Below are 19,866 nucleotides of genomic sequence, written 5' to 3' on the forward strand. Positions count from 1 at the left end.
GAGAGAAGCAGGTGAGAGGGCTGGTAGAGAGATGCTGAGAGAAGCAGGTGAGAGGGCTGGTAGGGGGATGCTGAGAGAAGCAGGTGAGTGAGGGCGGGCAGGGGGATGCGGCTGGTTGATCAGAGCTGCCACACGTGATATGCGCATAAAAGTGAAGTGGACATTATTGGACTGGTGCATACATTAGACTAGTTGCTGTTGCTTACACAATTAACTGAACTTATAAAATTTTATAAACAGGCGCCAGTGGGGTCTTTAGATCGGTAGGGCGGAAAATGTTGGTAGTATCATATGAAATGGTTCTCTAAAATGTTGGTATCATTAGTATCATGATGTTTTGGTACGGTGATATTACCGTGGTACCGGTATACCATGCAACACTAATTCCTTGAGTTATCTTTCTATTATTCTCTCTGCATTGTTGGGAAGGGACCGTCAGTAAGCATTTCACTGTTTGTCTACACCCGTTGTTTACAAAGCATGTGACCTATAACATTTCATGATTTGACTTGTGCAAATGGCGGAGGCGCGCGTGAACGCGCAAATGGAAGGCCGAGGGGAAGATTTGTGATTATATATTGTTTCCCTTTGTTGCTATTCGAACGGTTATCACGGAGATCGCAGTCATTGGCTGGCCAATTACAGTCATCAAAAGCCCTAGCCTCAGTACTGTTCACAATCCTGCTCTGCATTACCTGCCTTACGCCCCCCACGATCCAACTTCCAGCCATCAAACCCTCTTGTATTTCCAGCACAAATCATGTCATCTAAGGAGTTGTGACAGACTGACAGTGGATAGCTATTGTCATTGGCACAATGTCCTGCCACAATGTCCTGCCAAATAACTAAATGTCTTTCCTGTCTAGAGAACAAATATTAGATAAAGTAATTGGCCAAACTAGCCTGGTCCCAGATCTGTTTGTGCAGTCTTGCCATATCCTTAAGCCGAGCATACAATACACGATATTGGCACCGACTTAGCTGTCCCAGACAAGTTTGAGAAAAACAAAATCCCCACGTCGTTGCCTCCTCAGGGTGTGCGGCCGTCACCGATGCGCGTTTACTGCGTGTGGGTCAGAGACACAATCTGAGGGCTACCAATCCTGTCTTTGAGCCGACCCAGATATCCCGATATTTTCAAACATTTGATTTTTTAAAAATCGGCACAAAATCTGCAATCATCTTGTAGTGCGAGAATTGCAACAACACGTTTTGAGAATGGGGATCAGCAATAGCCTATGAGAGCTCACCAGAGAAGCCAAAGATGACATTGTATCACATCACCCAGAACGTGTACACTCTTGAGCAGGAGCGATGACTAGGCTACTACTAGTTTGTACTTGCCTTTAACCAAAGCCAGGGTCAAATCTTTACAGTTCTGAAGTTCAAAAGCAAATGTTATTTCATTCAAAATGTATTGACTAGATATTTCAACACTGTATGACAAGCGTGAATGTCTTATTCACGTAGTGTGACCCCCCCGTCTGTGCCACATCATTTAGTGTGCATACCACTACGCTGGCAAGTCAAAAAACGACAGAAAAGACGGTTGTTTCATGTAAGAGGCTCAGCAATGTTAGATTTTGAAAGTTCTGTAGTGTACAGATGGCATTACATGACAGCACAAATAGATCTGAGAGCAGGCTATGGCCAAACTGGAAGACAAATATATATATATATTTTTAAACACTACTTGACAACCAACATACAGTATTTAGAATAACACATTTTTACAAATAAAGGAAAAATGACTGCTTTTCAGGAGCTTCCAACAACACAGACAGAATGAATTGCCCAGGGGCCTGTCCAGGAGGATGTAACGTTACAGGACATTCAGATATAAATGTATCGTGAAGAACAGATATACAGTACCAGTCAAAAGTTTTTTCTTAAATTTGTACTATTTTTTACAGTGTAGAATAGTGAAGACATCAAAACTATGAAATAACATATGGGATCATGTAGTTACCAAAAAAAGTGTTACATCAAAATATATTGTAGATTATTGAAAGTAGCCACCCTTTCCCTTGACAGCTTTACACTCTTGGCATTCTCAACCAGCTTCACCTGGAATGTTTTTCAAACAGCCTTGACGGAGTTCCCACATATGCTGAGCACTTGTCGGCTGCTTTTCCTTCAATCTGCGGTCCAACACATCTCAATTGGGTTGAGGTCGGGTGATTGGGGAGGCCAGGTAAACTGATGCAGCACTCCATCACTCTGCTTCTTGGTCAAATAGCCCTTACACAGCCTGGAGGTGTGTTGGGTCATTGTCCTGTTGAAAAACAAATGATAGTGGGACTAAGCGCAAACCAGATGGGATGGTGTATCACTGCAGAATGCTGTGGTAGCCATGCTGGTTAAGTGTGCCTTGAATTCTAAATAGATCACAGACAGTGCCACCAGCAAAGCACCACCACACCTCCTCCATGCTTCACGGTGGGAGCCACATGCAGAGATAATTCGTTCACCTACTCTGCGTCTCACAAAGACACGGCGGTTGGAACCAAAAATCTCAAACTTGGTCTACGTCCATTGCTCAGGTTTCTTGGCCCAAGCAAGTCTCTTCTTATTGGTGTCCTTTAGTTGTGGTTTCTTTGCTGCAATTCAACCATGAAGGCCTGATTCACAGTCTCCTCTGAACAGTTGATGTTGAGATGTGCCTGTTACTTGAACTCTGAAGCATTTATGTGGGATGCAATCTGAGGTGCCGTTAAATTAATTTATCCCCTGCAGCAGAGGTAACTCTGGGTCTTCCTTTCCTGTAGCGGTCTTCATGAGAGCCAGTTGCGACTGCACTTGAAGAAAGTTACAAAGTTCTTCACATTTTCCAGATTGACTGACCTTCATGTCTTAAAGTAATGATGGACTGTCATTTCTCTTTGTTTATTTGAGCTGTTCTTGCCATAATATGGACTTGGTCTTTTACCAAATAGGGCTATCTTCTGAATACCATCCCTACCTTGTCACAACACAACTGATTGGCTCAAAAGCTTTAAGGAAAGAAATTCCACAAATTAACTTTTAAAAAGGTACACCTGTTAATTTAAATGCATTCCAGGTGACTACCTCTTGAAGCTGGTTGAGAGAATACCAAGAGTGTGCACAGCTGTCATCAAGGCAAAGGGTGGCTACTTTGAAGAATCTAAAATATATTTTGATTTGTTTAACCCTTTTTTGGTTAATACATGATTCCATATGTGTTATTTCATAGTTGTGATGTCTTCACTATTATTCTACAATGTAGAAAATAGTAAAAACAAAACAAAACAAATTTTTGACTGGTACTGTACTGTATAATTGTCTGTGAGACTAGAGATTGGGGACCGTGTCAGCTCTATTCGTTCCATTTCTATCGGTTTCTTGAATGTTCAGAACGTTTCAGACCACTGAGTAGTGAATTCACCTAGTTGTAGTTGGTCAAACTTACATGTTGTTCCTGCTACAGCCTTGTCCTTCCCCTCCAACAGATCCATGAGGTGTTGAGAAGCCTCTTCGTATTGGTCAGACAACCTGCAACAGGAGAGGTACAGTTGTAACTTGGGAAAGAAAGATACCTGTACACTGTTGAATGCTCCTGCAGTTTTATTGAGTGCAATATTTAGACCCAGAAGTCTTCGTCACGCTCGAGTTATAACTCCCACCTCAAGCTCTCTTCTCCATCAAGTCAACGCGAAACAGTGAAACCCCCACTTCTAAACATCCCAGTTGAACATCATGTTTATGCATGTATTTGACAAATGGTGTCATGTTCAAGTTCTCACCTGAGACCAAGTACGGCTGTGGCGGTCATGAAATTTTGAGGCCGGTGATTGTCAAGAGAATAACTGCCGGTCTAACGGTAAATGACCGTTAATTAACATAAACACATTTATCATCTCCTGACTTCCACGCATAGCCTACAAGCCACCGATGACAACCTTTGGAACATCTACAAGTCTAATAAGTCCATGTAATGTAGCCTACACCTTCACAATAAATCCAGCATTTATTTTAGACAGGTCTAAAGAAACACGTAGTCTATTTCAGAAGAACAGAATAGCATACTCCTGATCTGGCTATGCCATATGGCTGTGGGCGACACTAGTTCATTTAGCAGAGTCCGCACATGCGGCTATTCTGTGTTGACCGGTTAACAAAGAAACAGGTCCTCCTACAGTATATGCTTCATTTAGAGTTATTTATGTAACATTAGTTGTGATACAAACCTTGGGCTATATGTTTTGATTTTTAATACATTCTAAGGCTCCACGATGCAACAACAAAAAAGTTGCATGAAAAAGGCATGACAAGCACTTAATAATGCCTCAAATTTCCCAGCGGCATTCCATTTGTGTGGCCGTAATCCCCCCTTAAAAAATCCATGCCTTTTGCGGCCAGTGTGCCCTTGTGTTGAAAAAATAATTATAATTCCATTCTCCCGGCTGTGCTCCCAGAAGCACCTCTCACTCACATGGCTCTCGAAGATATCTCAATTCTTATTAGCCAATGCCCGTCACATGATCGGGTACTTCTCACAGGCTACAAGTGAAGACACATCGGGGACGCAACTGCGCGCATCCTTTTCGAAGTCCGAGGTGCATATTGAAGATGCTGGAAGAACTGTCCACATTTACTTTTCGTCAGCCAACAAGATGAGTAGGCCTAACAAACAATAGCCTATGTCAATCTACTATCCCCCATAGTACAAAAGCTGACCTATTCTATTCTGTGCGAGAAATAAATATTCCAAGCATAGTCTGGGACAGTTGTGGGATGCGATAGATCACAATTAAGTGATAATGCCCAAGGAGCCGGTGTTTTGGAGGATATATTTGCACAACTCTAGGGCTGGCAAACAGCGCCAATAAATCCTCCAAACAACGGCTTCGAGGGCATTATCACTTTTACACAACGGGTTACCAACATATTCAAATAATGATTGACATATTTTCTACAAGTGTGCCTGACAGCTAGAGTGTTAAAGCTGCAATATGTAACTTTTTGGGCGACCCAACCAAATTCACATAGAAATGTGTGTCAATCTCACAGAAAGCAAGTCTAAAAAGCAGTAGATCTTTTCTTTGTGCGCCATTTCTATGCTTCCCGTTTTGTGCGCCATTTCTATGCTTCCCCTTTTGATTTAAAACAGACCACTATCATGCACCTGTTTCGAAAACAAAAATTCAAGACATCTATGCAATTATAGTGCATTCAGAAAGTATTCAGACCCCTTCACTTTTTCCACATTTCGTTACATTACAGCCTTATTCTAAAATTGATTCAATTGTTTTCCCCCCCTCTCAATCTACACACAATACCCCCAAAATGAAAGCAAAAAGAGATTTTTTTGCAAATTCATTCAAACTAAAAAACAGAAATACCTTATCTGTGGAGATGGGAGAACCTTCCAGAAGGACACCATCTCTGCAGCACAATCAAACCATTATAGTAGAGCGGCCAGACGGAATCCACTCATCAGTAAAAGGCACATGACAGCCCACTTGGGAGTTCAGGCCATGAGAAACAAGATTCTCTGGTCTGATGAAACCAAGATTGAACTCTTTGGCCTGAATGCCAAGCGTCAAGTCTAGAGGAATCCTGGCACCATCTCTACAGTGAAGCATGGTGGTGGCAGCGTCATGCTGTGGGGATGTTTATCATCGGCAGGGACTGGGAGACTAGTCAGGATCGAGGGAAAGATGAACAGATCAAAGTACAGAGAGATCATTGATGAAAACCTGCTCCAGAGCACTCAGGACCTCAGACTGAGGCAGGACAACGACACTAAGCACACAGCCACGGAGTGGAGTGGCTTCGGGACAAGTCTCTGAATGTCATTGAGTGGCCCAGCCAGAGCCTGGACTTGAACCTGATTGAACATCTCTGGAGAGACCTGAAAATAGCTGTGCAGCGACGCTCCCCATCCAACCTGACAGAGCTTGAGAGGATCTGCAGAGAAGAATGGGAGAAACTCCCCAAATACAGGTGTGCCAAGTTGTAGCGTCATACCCAAGAAGACTAGAGGCTGTAATCGCTGCCAAAGGTGCTTCAACAAAGTACTGAGTAAAGGGTCTGAATACGTATGTACATTTGCTAACAGTTTTTGCTTTGTCATAATGGGGTATTGTGTGTAGATTGTATTTTTTTCAATCACCCATTTTAGAATTTATTTCACCTTTATTTAACCAGGTAGGCCAACTGAGAACAAGTTCTCATCTACAACTGCGACCTGACCAAGATAAAGCAAAGCATTGCGACAAAAACAAAAGAGTCACAAATGAGATGAAAAAAAATGTACACTCAATAACACGAAATAAAAATCTATATACAGTCTGTGAAAATGTAGTAAGACTAGGGAGGTAAGGCAATAAATAGGCCATAGTGCGAAACAATTACAATTTAGCATTAACACTGGAGTGATAGATGTGCAGATGAAGACGTGCAAGTAGAGATAATGGGTTGCAAAAGAGAAAAAAATAACAATATGGGGATGAGGTAGTTGTGTGGGCTATATACAGATGGGCTGTGTACAGGTGCAGTGATCGGTAAGCTGCTCTGACAGCTGATGCTTAAAGTTAAAGAGGGAGATATAAGACATATAAGATACAAGGTCAAAGGAGCTTTGTTGGCTTTGGGGATGACCAGTGAAATATACCTGCTGGAGCGCATGCTCTATGGGTGGGTGTTGCTATGGTGACCAGTGAGCTGAGATAAGGCGGGGCTTTACCTAGCAAAGAGTTATAGATGACCTGGACCCAGTGGGTTTGGCAACGAATATGTAGCGAGGGCCAGCAAACGAGAGCATACAGGTTGCAGTGGTGGGTAGTATATGGGTCTTCAGTGACAAAACAGACAGCACTGTGATAGACTACATCCAGTTTGCTGAGTAGAGTGCTGGAGGATATTTTGTAAATGACATCGCCGAAGTCGAGGATCGGTAGGACAGTCAGATTTACGAGGGTGTGTTCGGCAGCATGAGTGAAGGAGGCTTTGTTGCGAAATAGGAAGCCGATTCTAAATTTAATTTTGGATTGGAGATGCTTAATGTGAGTCTGGAAGGAGAGTTTACAGTCTAACGAAACACCTAGGTATTTGTAGTTGTCCACATATTCTAAGTCAGAACCATCCAGAGTAGTGATGCTGGTAGGGCAGGCGGGTGCGGGCAGCGATTGGTTGAGGGTCTAGAGTGTCTCCCCCTTTGAAGAGGGGGATGACCGCGGCAGCTTACCAATCTTTAGGGATCTCAGACAATACAAAAAGAGAGGTTGAACAGGCTAGTAATAGGGGTTACAACAAATACGGTGGATAATTTTAGAAAGGGAGGGTCCAGATTGTCTAGCCCAGCTGATTTGTAGGGATCCCGATTTTGCAGCTCTTTCAGAACATCAGCTGTCTGGATTTGAGTGAAGGAGAAGCGGGGGGGGGGGGGGGGGGGCTTGGGCAAGTTGCTGCAGAGCTGTTGGCCGGGGTAGGGGTAGCCAGGTGGAAAGCATGGCCGGCCGTAGAAAAATGCTTATTGAAATTCTCGATTATCATGGATTTATCGGTGGTGACAGTGTTTCCTAGCCTCAGTGCAGTGGGCAGTTGGAGGTGCTCTCCATGGACTTCAGTGTCCCAAAACTTTTTGGAATTAGTGCTACAGGATGCACATTTCTGTTTGAAAAAGCTAGCCTTTGCTTTCCTAACTGACTGTGTATTGGTTCCTGACTTCCCTGAAAAGTTGCATATATCGCAGGGGCTATTCGATGCTAATGCAGTACGCCACAGGATGTTTTTGTGCTGGTCAAGGGCAGTCAAGTCAGGAGTGAACCAGGGGCTATATCTGTTCTTAGTTCAACATTTCTTGAACGTGGCATGCTTATTTAAGATGGTGAGGAAAGCACTTTTAAAAGAACAACCAGGCATCCTCTACTGACGGGATTAGGTCAATATCCTTCCAGGACACCCGGGCCAGGTCGATTAGAAAGGCCTGCTCACAGAAGTGTTTTAGGGAGCGTTTGACAGTGATGAGGGGTGGTCGTTTGACCACGGACCCATTACGCACGCAGGCAATGAGGCAGTGATCGCTTAGATCTTGGTTGAAGACAGCAGAGGTGTATTTGGGGGGCAAGTTGGTCAGGATGATATTTATGAGGGTGCCCATGTTTACGGATTTCAGGTTGTACCTGGTAGGTTCCTTGATAATTTGTGTGAGATTGAGGGCATCTAGCTTAGATTGTAGGACGGCCGAGGTGTTAAGCATATTCCAGTGTAGTACGAACTCTTAAGATAGATGGGGGGAAATCAATTCACATATGGTGTCCAGGGCACAGCTGGGGGCTGAGGGGGGTCTATAACAAGCGGCAACAGTGAGAAACTTATTTCTGGAAAGGTGGATTTTTGAAAGTAGAAGCTCAGACTGTTTGGGCATAGACCTCGATAGCATGACAGAACTCTGCAGGCTCTTTCTGCAGTAGATTGCAACTCCGCCCCCTTTGGCAGTTCTATCTTGACAGAAAATGTTGTAGTTGGGGAGAAGAATAAGGCTGTAACATAACAAAATGTGAAAAAGTCAAGGGGTCTGAATACTTTCTGAACGCACTGTACATAGCGAATGGAGGACGCTTTTCCCATGGTTCATTTTCATGCCAGCCAGGTAGCCTATACTCGTGTTTAACTGTGATTAATATTAGGAAAGTTGAGAAATAAATAGTAGGCCTAGCCTAAAGAAAGCTGATGGGTTCCTCCCCCTTTTAGAGGCCATCAAAACTCTTTTCTAATGCCATTTTACAGCCTATAGAACTGTTGCGCATGTTTGATTAGATTTTTAATTACATTTGCACTGATGTCAGAGTGATTAGAGGGACAATAGAGTGCTGAGTACCAGGCAGTTAGCAAGTTTGGTAGGCTAGTAATGACCATCAGCAGCATCAGAGCTTGGAGAAGCCTAATTAGTGAGTAAACGGTCATGTGGAATTTGACTACCGTCATGTCTCGTGACTGCCCGTGTGGCGGTAATACCGTCACCATAACAGCTCTAACACCAAGGCACATTTTCATGAGACAGGCTGAAAACCAATGTTTTATACCCCTCCTGAACATATTTCTACACTATGTAGAAATAAATATATAACTTTAGCTCATAGTCTGAACAATGTGTGTGCATGCGTTTTACTAACCTGGTGTTTTGGTCTCGTTCTGGCCCCACTAGTTTGTAAAGCTCATCCAGGGTGGTGAGCTCTGAGTCTGTGAGGAGTGAGGGTGTGCCTCCCCCGGTGGTCCCCTGTCTCAGCTCCTGCCTTACACTGTCCTCTCCCAGCCTGTCCAGGAGGAACTGTAGCTCCAGCACAGTCTTCAGTCTCTTCTGCTCAGCCTCCTCTCTCTGGAGCTGCTCCCGCCGCACTGCCTTCTTCACTGCCTTCTGGATCTACAGAGACGAGACCAGGGAGTCGGAATCAAACACTGCAGGGAACTCTCGGTTGCGTTTCATGCCAGGTCACCAGGAAGCCGTTTCCTCCCATCCGCCTTTGTTCACCCACAGTCACAGATTTGATAGGACTAGATATGTGAAAGCAATATGGGAGAAACTAGGTGGAGCTATACTGCTTACACCTAGTTGTTTCACATCCATGAAGGAGGAGAAAGCATCCTCCCGGAACGAAATGCAACCCGGGCGACGGCCACTTTAATGCAAACAGGGATGACACCAGAGAGGGGTGTCAGTCACATTCCTACAGACAAGTACACATTGCATTAGATACTCTTACGTCTTGCCCCAGTGCGAGGAAGCTCTTCTGAAGCTCTCTGGCAAACTCCAGATTATTAGTCACTTCCTGATACTTGGTCAGGGCATCCTGCAGAGATAACAGAGCAAGAGGAAACTGGTTTACATGGGAGTCATTTAGCAGACTCTTATCCAGAGCGACTAACAGTTAGTGCATTCATCTTAAGATATCTAGGTGGGACAACCACATATCAGTCATAGTAAGTACATTTTTCATCAATAGTAGCTAGCAGCAAAGCCAGAGCTAGTGAAGGGGCAAACAAGTGTTAGTTCACAAAAGCTTTTTTGGGGGGGTGGAGGGAGAGTATGAGGGGGGTGCTGTGGGATTATATTAGATACACGTTGAAGAAGTACACTACCGTTCAAAAGTTTGGCTTAGAAATTCCCTTGTTTTTGAAAGAAAAGCACATTTATTGTCCATGAAATACAGAGTAGACATTGTTAATGTTGTAAATGACTATTGTTGCGGGATACGACAGATTTTTTATGGAATATCTACATAGGCGTACAGAGGCCCATTATCAGCAACCATCCCTCCTGTTTTCCAATGGCACGTTGTGTTAGCTAATCCAAGTTTATCATTTTAAAAGGCTAATTGATCATTAGAAAACCCTTTTGCAATTACATTAGCACAGCTGAAAACTGTTGTCCTGATTAAAGAAGCAATAAAACTGGCCTTTTTTAGACAAGTTGAGTATCTGGAGCATCAGCATTTGTGGGTTCGATTACAGGCTCAAGAAACAAAGACCTTTCTTCTGAAAATTGTCAGTCTATTCTTATTTATTTTTTATTTATTTTTAAATGTTATCCCATTTTCTCCCCAACTTGTGGTATCCAACCGCTAGTAATTACTATCTTGTCTCATCGCTACAATTCCCGTACGGGCTCGGGAGAGACGAAGGTCGAAAGCCATGCGTCCTTCGAAGCACAACCCAACCAAGCCGCACTGCTTCTTAACACAGCGCGCCTCCAACCCGGAAGCCAGCCGCACCAATGTGTCGGAGGAAACACCGTGTACCTGGCCCCCTTGGTTAGCACGCACTGCGCCCGGCCCGCCACAGGAGTCGCTGGAGCGCGATGAGACAAGGATATCCCTACCGGCCAAACCCTCCCTAACCCGGACGACGCTATGCCAATTGTGCGTCGCCCCACGGACCTCCCGGTCGCGGCCGGCTGCGACAGAGCCTGGGCGCGAACCCAGAGACTCTGGTGGCGCAGCTAGCACTGCGATGCAGTGCCCTAGACCACTGCGCCACCCGGGAGGCCTGTCAGTCTATTCTTGTTCTGAGAAATGAAGGCTATTCCATGCGAGAAATTGCCAAGAAACTGAAGATCTCGTACAACGCTGTGTACTACTCCCTTCACAGAACAGTGCAAACTGTCTCTAACCAGAATAGAACGAGGAGTGGGAGGCCCCAGTGCACAACTGAGCAAGAGGACAAGTACATTAGAGTGTCTAGTTTGAGAAACAGAAACCTCACAAGTCCTCAACTGGCAGCTTCATTAAATAGTACCCGCAAAACACCAGTCTCAACGTCAACAGTGAAGAGGCGACTCCGGGATGCTGGCCTTCTAGGTTGCTGATAATGGGCCTCTGAACGCCTATGTATATATTCCATAAAAAGAAAAAAAAATCTGGCGTTTCCAGCTACAATTGTCATTTACAACATTAACAATGTCTACACTGTATTTCTGATCAATTTGATGTTATTTTAAATGGACAATTTTTTTGGCTTTTCTTTCAAAAACAAGGACATTTCTAAGCGACCCCAAACGTTTGAACGGTAGTGTAGGTTTCAGACGTTTTCGGAAGACGGGCAGGGATTGGGTAACACAAAAAGCCTAACGTATAATGATCAAAGTCTTTAAAATGCATTGCATCCTTCCTTTCTGCTCCCTTAAAGTAATCACTGAACTGACGACATAGGCTAACTGATGAGAGCAATGTAATGGAAAGCTTGCTTCTGCAACCCAATAATGACAGATCAGACCATATAGGACTCATATACAGTGTACATTGTTGACCCACCAGCTGGTCCTGGTTGAGACGCTCCCCTTTATTTTTCTTGGCTTGATAATCGTCCAGCTTGCCCTGTGAGACAGAGGTCAGGATTAACACGCATTCATCAGAGGTGAAAATGATCCAAATAGAGGTTGATAGCATAATAACAAGTAACAGATTCTCCATAGTAAAATCTCTCATGTGGTGATCCAGAGTGAAGCAGATGCCGTCACCTGACCAGTGAGATTTTTGTAATTGAAAATGTATGTTTATGTCCAAAATACATAAAAACCGGCAACAGATATTCTACGGTAACCTTGTGCCTAGGCTAAAATGACTAATTATATAGGAACTCTCTACACTAACAAATATGACAGAGGATTACTGCAAGTACTGACCACATATCAATGTGATTGTTGATACCTCTGAGCAATGGCAATACATCTCAACATACACAAGTGTGCCTGACTGCTAAAGCTGCAATGTGTCACTTTTTGGGCAACCCAAACAAATTCACATAGAAATCTCTCCATCTCATTGAAAGCAAGTCTAAGAAGCGGTAGATCTGTTCTGCATGCTTCCTTTTTTAAAGTCTTTTACTTTCGGTTTTGCACACCCGTCTCAAACAGCTGAAAATGCTATATTCTATAATATAATTGGCACGGTTTAGGTTGCACAATGATTCTCTACGCTATAATTGCTTGTTTTGTCACACAAACTGAAAGTAGGCGAACTGTTAGAATATTAGCAACCAAGAAATGGCTGTGCGATTACTGCAAAGTGGAACTAATGAGAAAGGCAGTTCCTTCAGAGAAGCTTTGGCAAACATCACAAGTGTGTGACACTCAAGTCAGGGCTTAGCAATGGCAATATGAGTAAACACCATAGACTTGTACGGTGAACACTCGCTAGCTTAAATAAGGACTTGCATCTTGCAAAGTGACAGGTGTGTGCACCTTTCCAAATCATGTCCAATCAATTGAATTTATCACAGGCTAACTCCAATCAAGCCGTAGAACCATCTCAAGGATGATCAATGGAAACAGGATGCACCTGAGACCAATTTGCAAAGGGTCTGAATACTATATCTAAATAAGGAATCTTAAAAAAAAAAAAGGATATACATTTGCAAACATTTCTAAAAAACTGTTTTTTCTTTGTCTTTATTGTGTGTAGATTGATGAGGGAAAAAATACATTTTAGAATAAGGCTGTAACGTAACAAAATGTGGAAAACGGTTAGGGGTATGTATACTTTTCGAATGCACTGTATGTTTGTATGGGTCTACACACCCATCCAAATAAGGCATTGTATTAATTGACCATCTGCCTAATGTGCTTTCTAGCTAATTTTGAGGAAGATGAGCTGATGGTCCAACTAAGCAGTGAAAGCAAAAGCAAGATGCAGTGTCCGCAGTTCTGGTTGACTTGAGACAGCAGTGTGTCCATTTTAGAGCCATCTCCTCCAAGTATCCTCTCCTCTTTCCTCCTCCATACAAAGTCTGAAAAAATTGCATTGATTGATCTTCTACGTCTGAGAGGAGACAGATCTGTCATTATCATGACCAGCACAATGACTTTGGCACTGAAACAGTGCAGCACTAGCACACACTATTGATCAATTGAATAGAGTACAATATATCTTAAAATTGTAATTTTTTTGGTGGTCTGTTCTGCCTTTTTAACTTCCGAGCTCCCCAACACAAGAGGTGATAAAAGAAACAGGGTTCGTCGCAGCACCCCTGAAGTAGGTTAGATGCGTTGCTCAAAGGCACAATGGCAGCAAGAGGCACCTGAGATTGAGGTATCAATAGAAGCAAACTAACTATTACGCCAATACCCCCATGATCACTTTCACGCCACACATTTGTGAAGGTTTCAATCGAAAAAAATGAAAGGAGACACCTTTTTCTTCTCCATGTTGCGGACCTTCTTATCGATGACGCCAAGGACCTGCTTCATGGCCTCCGTCTGGGCCCCAGAGGACTGCCCTCCACCCAGGGTGATCTGTCCAGGAGTGGATCCCACGTCCGGGCTGGCCGACTGCACTGTCCTGTTGCCGTTCATCGCTGCGGGCATCTGAATGAAAAGAGAGACGAATATCATAAAGTTAGTTATGGAGCTAATGACAAGGAACAATTTCTGGCTATATCACCAAGGGGCAGTTTCCTGGATACGCCATGGAGCTTGCTTTTTGGTCCAGGACGTCGCCCGCAAGTGCATCATCTCGTCTAACTGAATAATTGCTGGTGTAGCTAGCCAACTTTCAATTGCGGTTGAGCGAAAGGAAGCCCATCTGTGTGACATAAACGGTAACATGACTGGTGACGCAACGCACTTCCACGTTGTCTCCGTACCGCTGTACAGTTTGTTGCTACTTAGCTACCCGACAAACTTCTTAGCCTTTTACTCTGAACTATTTAAATCAAACGTTGTATTTAACAAGTCGACCAAGGTCTTAGTTTTGTCCGTCCGCTACCTTTTTGTATTACATTTTCTCACCCCTGACACTGTATCTGGACATAGCTCTGCAAGACCTCCTCCACCTGAAAAATAGAAAGCTAAGTAACATAATGAACTCTTAAATACAGGAGAACTATCGTCTTATGGTGAGGATTGCCGAGTTGCAAGCTCAGCTTCAGACGCAATCGTTAGGCAAGGGCAATTTAAGTGTAGGAAAGGATGACACAGCGTCTGTGCCACCAGTGAATACAGGTAGTAGTCTTAATCCCCCTGCACAGTCCTCGCAGCCAAACTATTTTCTCATGGCTTCTGGAAAGAAAGGCTTTTGGCATGCTCAACTGGTTTCGCTCATTCAGCCGACAGAAACATTCCAACCGGTTTTCCCGACTAAGCATTAGCTCTGACAAATTGAAAACCCTAGTCATTGGCGACTCCATTACCCGCAATATTAGACTTAAAAATAATCATCCAGCAATCCATTGTTTACCAGGGGGAAGGGCTACTGACGTAAAGGCTAATCTGAAGATGGTGCTGGCTGAGGCTAAAACTGTTGAATGTAGATACTATATTAGGGATATTGTTATCCACGTCAGCACCAACGATGATGGGAAAATAGTCAGAAGTCCCCAAGCGCAACAACTTCAGCGTGTAACTTAGCTAGAAATATGTGTTGGAATCGAGTAATTGTCTCTGGCCACCTCCCAGTTAGGGGGAGTGATGAGCTCTACAGCAGACTCGCACAACTCAATCACTGGTTTTCTACCCCTCCCAAAAGATTGAATTTGTAGGCAACTGGCCCTCTTTCTGGGACTCCCCCACAAACAGGACCAAGCCTGGCCTGTTGAGGAGTGCTCTCATCTTATGAACATAGACCGGGCTCTAACTCCTCTAGCTCCACAATGACATAGGGTGCAGGCAGCAGGATGTTAGCCAGCCTGCCTGGTTAGTGGAGTCTGCCAATAGCATAGTCAGTGTAGTCCGCTAGCTTTCCCATCGAGACCGTATCTGTGCCTCAATCTTGGTCGGGCAAATCTAAACATGGTAGTGTTCGCCTTAGCAATATCACTGAAATAAATACCTACTCTATTTCTGTCATTATTGAAAGAGATTGTGATAATATCTCACATCTCAAAATAGGACTACTTAAATGTTAGATCCCTCACTTCTAAGGCAGTCATAGTCAATTAACTAAATAACCAATCATAACCTCGATGTGATCGGCCTGACTGAAACATGGCTCAAGCCTGATTAAATTACTGTGTTAAATGGGGCTTCTCCTCCTGGTTAACACTAGTGACCATATCCCCCGCGCATCCCGCAAAGGCTAACATTTTAGTTTTCTGAGCTTCTAGTCATGAATATTATGCAGCCTAATTAATCACTTTTTATAGCTACTGTTTACAGTCCTCCTGGGTCATATACAGCGTTCCTCACTGAGTTCCTATCGTACCTTGTAGTCATGGCAGATAACATTCCCATTTTTGGCTTTCGGAGCTTGGTGGGTTTTGTCAAACACATCCCTGAACCTATGAAAAGCCACAGTCATACCCTGTATCTAGTTTTGACCCGTAGAATAAATATTGTGGATCTAAATGTTTTTCTTTATAATCCTGGACTAAATCGTACCACCATCTTATTACGTTTGCAATCTCAACAAATAAACTGCTCAGACCCCAACTAAGGATTATCAAAAGACACGCTATAAATTTTCCGGCAACCCAAAGAGTCCTAGATGCCCATCCAGACTCCCTGCACCTACCCAAGGATGTCGGAGTACAAAAATCAGTCAACCACCTGAGGATATTAATTTAACCTTGAAGAAATTAGCTCCCTGGTACACAGAAAATAACCGAGCCCAGCTTCCAGAAAATTGGAATGGAAATGGCGTTCAACCATACTGGAAGTCTTCCGACTAGCTTGGAAAGACAGTACCGTGCAATATCGAAGAGCCCTCACTGCTGCTCAATCAGCCTACTTTTCCAACCTAATTGAGAATAAAAACTGTCCAAAATTTATTTTTCATACTGTCGCAAAGCTAACTAAAAAGCAGCATTCTCCAAGAGAGGATGGCCTTTTTAAATCCTGTATTTCTCGACACATTCACGAAAATAGTCATGGCCTCTAAAACTTGTAGCTGCCTACTGGACCCTATTCCAACTAAACTACTGAAAGAGCTACTTCTTGTTCTTGGCCCTCCTATGTTGAACATAAATAAAACGTCTCCATATCCTCCAGATGTGTACTAAAAGCACTAAAAGTGGCAGTAATAAAACTTCGCCTGAAAAAGCCAACCTTGACCTAGAACAATTTTAAAAAACAAAAAAAACTATTGGCATCTCTCGAATCTCCCATTCCTCTCAAACATTTTAGAAAAAGCCATTAGGCAGCAACTCAATGCCTTCCTGAAGACATAATATATACGAAATGCAGCAGTCTGGTTTTAGACCACATCATAGTACTGAGACGGCACTCGTGCAGGTGGTAAATGACCATTGAATGGCGTCAGACCGAGGCCCTGCATCTGTCCTCGTGCTCCTTGACCTTAGCGCTGCTTTGACAACATCAATCACCACATTCTTTTGGAGAGATAGGAAACCCTAATTGGTCTACATGGACAAGTTCTTGCCTGGTTTAGATCTTATCTTCTGGAAAGACATCGGTTTGTCTCTGTGGAGGGTTTGTCCTCTGACAAATCAATGGTAAGTTCGGTGTTCCTCAAGGTCCCATTTTAGGACCACTATTGTTTTCCCTACATATTCTACCTCTTGGTGATGTCATTCAGAAACACAATGTCAACTTCCACTGCTATGCGGACGACACACAGCTGTACATTTCGATGAAACATGGTGAAGCCCCAAAATTGCCCTCGCTGGAAGCCTGTGTTTCAGACATAAGGAAGTGGATGGCGTAAATGTTTTTACTTTTAAACAACTCGGGACAAAACAGAGATGCTTCTTCTAGATCCCAAGAAACAACGAGATCTGCTGTTTGATCTGACAATTCATTTTGACGGTTGCACGGTCATCTCAAATAAACCTTGACCTCAGCGTTACTCTGGACACTGATTTCTCTTGACGAACATATCAAGAATAGCTTTTTTTCATCTTTGTAACATTGCAAAAGAATCAGACACCGTTTGTCCAAATATGATGCAGAAAAGCTATTCCATGCTTTTGTCACTTCTAGATTAGACAGCTGCAATGCTCTACTCTCAAGCTACACGGATAAAGCACTAAATAAACTTCAATTAGTGCTAAATCTTGACTAGAACCTCGCTACACTGGCTTCCATTTAACAGCATTAGCATTACATGGACTTGCTCCTACCTCTCTCCGAGTTGGTCCTGCCTTACATACCTACATGAACGCTACGATCACAAGACGTAGGCCTCCTTATTGTCCATAGAATTTCTAAGCAAACAGCTGGAGGCAGGGCTTTCCTATAGAGCAGAATAATTTTTATGGAATGTACTGCCTATCCATGTGAGAGATGCACATTCGATCTCGACTTTCAATTCTTTACTGAAGACTCATCTCTTCAGTAGGTCCTATGACTGCATGTAGCCTGGCCCAGGGGTGCAAAGGTGAACAGCAAGGCACTGGAGTGATGAACCGCCCTTGCCGTCTCTGCCTGGCAGGCTCCCCTCTCGCCACTGGGATTCTCTGCCTCTGACGGAGTCACTGGCTTACTAGTGCTCTTCCATGCCGTGCCAGGCTTTTTTCCGCTATAATCAACTTGAGTGGGTTGAGTCACTGACGTGATCTTCCTGTTCGGTCTTGCACCCCCTCGGGCTTTTTCAGTGGAGATCTTTGTGGGCTATACTCAGCTTTGTCTAAGGGTAATAAGTTGGTGATCTGTTGATATCGAACTAGTGGTGTGGGAGCTTTGCTTTGTTAAAGTGAGTGCGATTATATCCTGCCTGGTTGGCCCTGTCCGGGGGTATCGTCAGCCAGGGCCACAGTGTGAACTTTAGTATGCTCCCTCTAATTCTCCCTTCTCTCAGGACCTGAGCCCTAGGACCATGCATCAGGACTACCTGGCCTGATGACTCCTGGCTGACCCCAGTCCACCTGGTCATGTTAATGCTCCAGTTTCAACTGTTCTGTCTGCGGCTATAGAACCCGGACCAGTTCACAGGACGTGCTACCTTGTCCAGGGCATGCTGTTTCCGACCCTCTCTCGCACCTGCTGTCTCCACATCTGAATGCTCAGCTATGAAAACCAACTGACATTTGCTCCCGAGGCACTGACCTGCTGCACGCTCTACAACTATTGATTATTATTTGACCCTGCTGGTCATCTATGAACGTTTAAACATATTGAAGAACTATCTGGCCTTAATGGCAATATAGTCTTATCTCCACCCGACACAGCCAGAAGAGCACTGGCCACCCCTCAAAGCATGGTTCCTCTCTAGGTTCCTGCCATTCTAGGGAGTTTTTCCAAGCCACCATGCTTCTACATCTGCATTGCTTGCTGTTTGGTATTTTTAGGCTGAGTTTCTGTATAAACACTTTATGACATCTGCTGATGTAAAAAGGGCTTTATAAATACATTTTATTTGATTTAATCTGGTGCACATTTTATCTAGCCTTTGAGCACAAAGTGCAACGTGGTGGAATATTAGTCTGAGGGCCTACGAAGGTACCAAGTGAAGTGCGCAATGTTTTGTGTCAGGCTCGGTTGTTAGCTAGCTAGGGTGGCTAGCTAGCTTCATCAACACACCATGAATAATCGAACCGAGTTAGTTACATGGTCCACACTTGATTCAACAGATCAAGTGTTGCCAGCCGCGCCCGCCGAACTATTTAAATAGCTCATGAATTTGCTAACCAGGTTCAAAAACACAAGTTAACTTAGCTAAGTTAACTAACGTTAAGTAACAGGCAGCTGGATCTTACCGAGATGCCAGATAACGTTAATTTGCCTATCATCGCATAAAGCCTGCAACGTTACCTGCCGGTAGTTAGCAGATTTTCAACCAGGCAGCACACCGCGGATGCAGATGGCCCCGATAGTTAACTAACGTTTGCTAAATCAAATGACCAAATAGGATAAATTATTTAGATTATTCAATGTAGATATAGCTAGCTGCCAGAGACGGTAACTCTGCCACTGGCCAATGATAACCCACTCAGCTAGCTAAAGTTAGCTTAGCATAGTTGTGCCTCCTTGTCTAGCTAATGTGTTCATTTAGCTAGCTATACAATTTGCATACCTTTATGCTCTATGTATCCACAAGAAAGCTTGTTCACCAGAGAAATTGAATATCCAAGGTGTTTTTATCGTGTTGCTATATTTTCTCTTTCAATACCGTGGGATCCGCCCAGCCGGCCTCACCGACAACTGAGACGGTTTGATCAAATATTTTTAGAACTAACCCAAGATAGACCAGAGCCAGTCGTTTCCAATGGAGCAAATTAATCATAGTGGGCAGAACAAGCAAGGAGGTGGGAAGAGCCAAGCACGGGCTAGTGAGATCCTATTGGTGCGTTCTATCATATATTTGCATATTTCCGTTAGGGAACGCCTACTTTGTGAAGTGTGCGTGTGCAGTAACTCAATTCGCCCTTGCACTCCTTCTAAACAGCGCAATTTTTAGAAACTTTTGCAAAGGGTAATGTCTATAAAACGCAGTCCACTCTGTTTATTACAGA

The 19,866-nt window shown here is 43.7% G+C and overlaps 1 protein-coding gene across 1 annotated transcript in view; it reads right to left on the reverse strand.

The window, feature by feature from the left end:
* Window positions 1-19,608, reverse strand: part of caprin1b (cell cycle associated protein 1b) — a 32,985-nt gene extending 13,377 nt beyond the window's left edge. The window contains exons 1-6 of the mRNA XM_071344227.1: window positions 19,428-19,608; window positions 13,652-13,825; window positions 11,775-11,837; window positions 9,729-9,815; window positions 9,141-9,388; window positions 3,431-3,513 (exon numbers count right to left, since the gene is read on the reverse strand). Coding sequence (XP_071200328.1) covers window positions 3,431-3,513; window positions 9,141-9,388; window positions 9,729-9,815; window positions 11,775-11,837; window positions 13,652-13,825 — 655 coding nt within the window. The 5' untranslated portion in view covers window positions 19,428-19,608. The remainder of the gene's footprint in view (window positions 1-3,430; window positions 3,514-9,140; window positions 9,389-9,728; window positions 9,816-11,774; window positions 11,838-13,651; window positions 13,826-19,427) is intronic.
* Between the last annotated feature and the right edge of the window lie 258 nt (window positions 19,609-19,866).

Source organism: Salvelinus alpinus, chromosome 15 (assembly GCF_045679555.1).
Source record: "Salvelinus alpinus chromosome 15, SLU_Salpinus.1, whole genome shotgun sequence".
NCBI lineage: Eukaryota > Metazoa > Chordata > Actinopteri > Salmoniformes > Salmonidae > Salvelinus > Salvelinus alpinus.